We start from the raw sequence: 6,501 nt of genomic DNA on the forward strand, positions 1-6,501 counted from the left end.
GACTTAGATGATCAGGATGCTACAACAAATAATGGAAGAGATGCACCAGCATCATGAGGCGGAGTTGGCAGCCGTTCGGGCCGAGTGTTCGGCCCGGATTGCTCAGGAGAAGATCCTAGAGGCAGGATAGGAACAGGGCAAAGTTGCCCACGAGGAAAGAAGTGAACAGAATACTACGCCAGACGAAACCTAGAAACCGACTAAGACCAAGGTCCGTGAAAGCAAAATCGTCCCGGCAGAAAGCGCTGCCATTAGTAAACAATTGGTGGTGAAAGCCGAGAGTACTTCTGATAGACGGGGCCAAGCCCAATTATATTAGTGTAGTATTTCTTTTATTTTTTATTAAAGCATGTGTAAAAGGTGTTAGGCATGTAGTAGATAGGAGGGACTTTTTGTCCTATATATAGACATGCCACCACCTCTTGTAAGACACTTTTGAGCATAATGAATTGTTATTCTATTGAGAGCACTCTAAAGCAATTCTACCTTGAAAGTCAAGGCTAGAGAATCCCAAAGGATCTCCTCTAGCCACCTTCCATCTCACAATATCATTCTCTCATTTTCCATTATCAGATTCTCACTCCTTCGTAGCATCCATCTCACGCCACTCTCACCAATTACCAGTTTCCTCGTGGCTTGCGTCAAGCCTACTACCACACATGCCTTTTCTCTCGCCAGATTCCATCAGCATAACTCACATATCCTCATTTCGCATCCTCACCTACGTTTTCTCTCTCTCGAGAGCTCTTCAACCACAAACTCCATCCTCATCATCGCTGAACCTTCACCGTGGTGACTCCATCACCGAATCAGGTTCCTCGCTTCAGTTTGTCATCGATCCATCCTTAGCCTCTTCAAACCACATCCATTTGAGCCTCTTCACCGAACATCATCACGAGCCTAGGGTTTCTTCCGCCTCTAGGTTATTTCTTAGATTTCCTTCAGTTCCATCGGTTAGATCTTCTTCTCCACCAATTAAATCCTTCCTTACCTTCAACCCTAGAGTTTTCACCGATTAACCTCCAAACCTAGGGTTATTAGTTCTTCTGTTGTTTCCGCTACCTCATTTGCTTCCTCTGCTTCTTTCTGCTGCGCATCAATGTCAAGGATGCTTCGAGGAGAATAAATTGCTCAAGTTTCGTCTTATCCTCGGAGTGTCGTCTATCAACTTCCGACAACTTATCGTTCATCCATATTATTATGAATGTCCACATATCAAAACAATTTGTCCCGCCTCAATTCAAGATATACAATGGGACGACTGACCCAGATGATCATATCAAGATGTTCACCAACCGGATGGCATTCCACATGGCGAACAACGCCATCTGGTGTCGAGCTTTCTCCCTATCGCTGGAGGGGGAAGCGTTAGAGTGGTTCAACTCTTTGCCCCTAACTCTATCGAAAACTTTGAGAGCCTCAAGGTTATGTTCGGATGCTAGTTCACAAGCAGTCGGGCTCGAGACCTGACCATCTTTGAGCTCATGAACCTAAGGCAGGGGAAGGAAGAATCCCTGAAGACATTTATGGAACGCTATCAGAAAATCGTACATGGGTAAAGGGTCTCAATTCTGAGCTTGCCCTCCAATTAGTGCTGCCGGTTTAAAGAACCCCAAACTTGAACCTTTTTCAATAACTGATAACAGTTGAAAAACTGTTATTTTTATACTTAAATTTGACATCAAAAACAACCTTTATGACTCAGAAACTAGCTTGAAATCATGCTTTTGCTTATGTTTTTGAAATAAGAGAGTTGGATGAGTTTTATGCTTGGTTTTCCTTGTTTTTGCAGGTTTTAAGATGAATTGAATGAAAGAAGTGAAGTAGCAAGGAGTTGGATTCATAAAAGGAAGAAAAAGTGCACAAAAGAAGCGCCGCAAGTACTGTTCAGCGCCACTTTTACCGTTGAGGGGAACTTTGAAGACCCGCAGTCACCGCTGAGGGGCAAAACTACAACTGAGCGTCAAACTGAAGAATCATGCTTATCACTGAGCGCCATTTTTATGGGCCTTGGGCCACTTTTCTATAATATTTAGGAAGCTATATAAGGCTTTATTCGAATTCAGGTTAATATCTTTTGACAGAACGAAGCAAAATCACACTTTCTTCACCCCTTGGAGGAGGATTTTGGATGCTCAAGCTCCACTCTTCAAATTCTAGGGTTCTATCTTTCATTCTTTCATTATTTTTCATCTAGTTTCACCATGATTATGGTGAACTAAAACTTCATTGTTGTGTGGGAATCAATGTAATCCTTTGAAACTCTCATGTATTGAATTGGTTCTTTAATCCATATGCTTTCTTTCATTAATTGTTAGGGTTTTTCTTCTATACTCTATGCATGCTTTGCTTAACTCATTCAATTGCATGATCATTGATTTTATTTGTATGGACACATATAGATAAATCTAGACATGAATAAACTCTCCCAATAGTAATATTGCCTAGACATAGGGATAGGAGGATTGGTTGCCTTTAAGCTTCTGTGCGAATGTAATGCATGAATAGTTGCTAGGGAGACAAGACATTAGGAGTAGGCTTTCTTCACCAAGACATTGGATTTAAGGTAAATTAGAAAGTGGCATTAACATTAATGAAGAAAGATGAATTCTTGAATATATGAGAGTGGATAGGATTAATTGAAAACCCCAACAACATCATCATTCTATAATTTCAATCACTTTTGCTTCTTTTGATCCAATTGATCAATATATGCATTCATATTTAATTTTCAGTATTTGCATTTAAACCAACAAGAATTTATTCACAAGTCTAATTTAATCAACAAATCACATAACTGTTTAGGTCGTGCATTTTTTGGGAAATGATACTTGGTCTTACCATTTATTATTACTTGATACGATTTGGTTACACTTACCGAGGGTTAACATGCACTAACTACACAGACCTCAACAAGGTCTGTCCCAAAGACGCTCACCCTCTACCCAGTATTGACGGTTTGGTTGACGGAGCATCCGGCCACAAAATGTTGAGCTTTTTGGATGCATACTCAGGTTATAACCAAATCCCAATGTATGCCCCGAACAGGGAAAAGACGACCTTTATTATGGAAAAGGCTAATTACTACTACGAAGTCATGCCTTTCGGACTGAAGAATGCGGGGCAACTTACCATCGCTTGATGGATAGAATCTTCGCGGATCAGATCGGACGATGCATGAATGTGTATGTGGATGACATGGTAGTCCATTTCGAATCCTGCTCAACCCACATCGAAGATTTGGAGGAAGTCTCCTGGTAGGTCCGACGGTATGGGATGAGGCTCAACCCAACAAAATGCACCTTCGGGGTCGTAGTTGGTAAGTTCTTAGGATTTATGTTGACCGACATTGGAATAAAGGCCAACCCGAACAAATGTGCCACCATTAGGGAAATGGTGAGCCAAACGACCCTAAAGGAGGTCCAAAGACTGGTTGGGAGGTTGACAGCTCTTTCAAGGTTCATCCCCAAGTTGGCCGAATGGATTAGACCAGTATTGAAAAAGATGAAGAAAAGGTCAGTACCGAAATGGGACAAAGATTGATAAGGGGCGTTCGATGCGATAAAGGCGGTATTGACCTGCCCATCAGTCATGAACCAGCCGAACGCCGGAGAAGACTTGCAAGTTTATCTATGGGTATCGGACGAAGCCATTAGCGTCGTTCTCCTGCAAGAGAAACCAACACCCAAGCTCATCTACTTCGTGAGTCGGACGCTTCAAGATGCTTAAACCCGCTACTCACAGGTGAAAAAGGTTGCATTGGCACTGCTCCACGTAGGTAGAAGGCTTCAGCCATACTTTCAAGGATAGTAAGTTGTGGTCCGAACGGATCATCCCATCTTCAGGATCCTAAGGAAACCTGATCTAGTTGGCCGGATGGTCGGTTGGGCGGTTGAGTTATCACAATTTGGCCTTTGGTATGAGCCGAAAGGGTTAGTCAAAGGCCAACACTTAGCGGACTTTGCGGTAGAACTGCCTCTGACAACCCCCTGTTTTGAGTGTACCCTAGACGTCGATAGGGCGTCCGGACGGACCAATAGTGGCACTGGAATAGTCTTACAAGGGCCAAACAGATTCCTTTTGGAGCATTCCCTCGTGTTCCAATTCAAGGCTTCCAACAATTAGGCGGAGTATGAGGCCTTGGTGGCGGGGCTAGAGCTGGCAAGAGATATGGGGGTGCGAAGGTTGGCGTGTCAAACGGACTCACAGTTGGTGATGGGGCAAATGAACGACGAGTTCCAAGTCAAGGATGATCACTTGTTGCGATATTTCCACAAAGCCTCCTCTTTATTCAAGAGTTTCAAAAAGATAGACATACGACACATTCCCAAAGAAGACAACGCCCGAGCCGACATGCTTTCCAAGCTGTCTAGTGGGAAGGAGAAAGGCCAACTAACCATGATCGTTCGACAAGTGTTGTCATGTCCATCAGTGGAGTGATTAATGAAAACTACGACGGAACCAGGGGATTGGAGGGTGGAGATTTGAAAACTCATGGATCAATAGGACGCTGGACAACCCGTTCGTCCGGCTAATACCATGAAAATCGCTCGTTATGTTACCATAGGGGGAGATCTCTATAGGAGGGGGTTCTCAACTCCCCTCCTTAAGTGCCTCTCTAAATCGGAGGCTCGGTACGTATTGGACGAACTCCATAATGGAATATGTGGCCTCCACACCGACCGGAGAGCATTGAAGGCCCGAGCCATCATGGCCGGGTATTATTGGCCCACCATGGAAGACAACGCTAAGCAATTTGTACAAAGATGCCTGGCGTGTCAAGCACACGCCAACGACGTCCATGCCCTACCAATCACGTTACACACCATGGTCTCTCCATGGCCATTCACACAATGGGGAATGGATATCGTCGAACCCTTTCCCCCCGGGCGATCGCAAAAAAAAATTCTCCTTGTTGCCATAAGCTACTTCACCAAATGGTTGGAGGCTGATGCGTTGGCAACTATCACGACTCAGCAGGTACAGAATTTTGTATGGAAGCTAATTTGTCGGTTCGGGCTCCCACGAATGATTGTCACGGATAACGGACAATTTATTGACAAGAAGTTAGGGGAATTCTATAAAGAACTGGGGGTAAAACACGTGAGTAGCTCGGTGGAACATTCTAGACAAACGGTCAGGTAGAGGCCATGAATAAAACAATCATCGTCGAACTAAAAAGAAAACTAGGGGAGAGGAAGGGAGCCTAGGTGGACGAGCTTCCAAAAGTCCTATGGGCATACAGGTGCACCCCCCACGGGACGACCGGTGAAACACCCTTCAACCTGACACATGGCACTGATGTCATGTTGCCTGTTGAGTTGGGAGAACCCTCCTTGTGGCAATAATTAGAAGACATCCATCTGAACGATGAAGAATTAAGACACTAGTGCAAAAAGGACTTTAGATGTCTGTTATTTTGGACTTTTAACGTCTGATCTCTGTCCGACGTCTATATGGGTGATGTTAATGACGTCTATATAGACGTCCGATCCATACAGGTTAGACATCTCTGAGGTTGCTCCTGACTCATGGTGATTCGAGTTTACAACTTTATATTTTAGTTGAAGAGAATGTATTGTACATTTTTTTATTGGATGGTTTTAAAAACGTAATGGAGGGAATTTGAGGAGTACAAAACGCAAGAAATTGCCGCCATAGAACGTCGCCTAAAGACACGAGAATAACTGCACCAAAACCCAACGAAAACGCATTTTAATCTGTTCAAATGAAAGATAATGCATCAAAGAGTGATGTAATCAGAGTAAAATTAATTTAAAACGGCGCAAAAGTGAGAAAACGAACCTGAAAAGCGTAACCCGTAGAGAGAAAACGCGATGAAGATGATGAACAATGAGTGCGTGTAACGACTGTCTCGCGTTCACGGTGTTTTAATGCCAAAATTTAGACGTCGGTTCCCCTAATTAACAGACGTCTAAAGTGCTTTAGAAGTTGGAGTGGCAGGATCAGACGTCTAAATAGAGTAAAAAAGTGACCTTTTAAATTTCTGGATTTAGGGTTTAGACGTCAGTTCCCCCAATTAACAGACGTCTAAAGTGCTTCAGAAGTCGGAGTGGCGGGATCAGACGTCTAAATGGATACAAAAAGTGACTTTTTAAATTTCTGGGTTTAGGGTTTAGACTTTGTAATTGGATGATTGATCGTTGTGATGGAATCACGTGTTGACATAGTTGAGATTGATTTGTATTCTCTCATTCTCTTTTCTTCTTAAGTTTCATCATTTTCGCTTTTTCTTTTCTAAAATATTATGATGTCATTTTTATACTCTTTTTAGAGATCATTGTTAGTTCTGAGATCTTCAAAAATATTTTGAGAAGTTCGTGTTTTATCCTGGAGGACTTGCGCAATACACCGCAGATAAATTTTTAAAGACAATAAAACTACACATCTCAAGAAATATTGTTTTTCAGCTTTCACTAGTAAAAGAACTATTTTTAAACTCGCGTTATAGGCTCCGGTTTAGGTGAAACCGAAGCCTAT

The 6,501-nt window shown here is 42.8% G+C and overlaps 1 protein-coding gene across 1 annotated transcript; it reads left to right on the top strand.

The window, feature by feature from the left end:
* Positions 1–3,591: 3,591 nt before the first annotated feature.
* LOC148202142 (uncharacterized) lies at positions 3,592–4,440 on the top strand. Its single transcript, XM_088109531.1, has 2 exons — positions 3,592–3,702; positions 4,126–4,440. Exons 1-2 carry the CDS (start codon positions 3,592–3,594, stop codon positions 4,438–4,440), a joined length of 426 nt encoding a protein of 141 aa, XP_087965657.1.
* The last annotated feature ends 2,061 nt before the right edge of the window (positions 4,441–6,501 follow it).

The sequence above is a fragment of the Vigna umbellata genome, chromosome 3, assembly GCF_029865625.1.
Source record: "Vigna umbellata cultivar VRB3 chromosome 3, Vumbellata_1.0, whole genome shotgun sequence".
In the NCBI taxonomy this organism is placed as follows: domain Eukaryota; kingdom Viridiplantae; phylum Streptophyta; class Magnoliopsida; order Fabales; family Fabaceae; genus Vigna; species Vigna umbellata.

Bases quoted from the DNA above. Each gene is read 5' to 3' on its own strand.
- LOC148202142 (XM_088109531.1), top strand. From the start codon at position 3,592: ATGAACCAGCCGAACGCCGGAGAAGACTTGCAAGTTTATCTATGGGTA. The intron at 3,703-4,125 runs GTGAGTCGGACG...TCCAACAATTAG, and splicing joins CACCCAAGCTCATCTACTTC to GCGGAGTATGAGGCCTTGGT.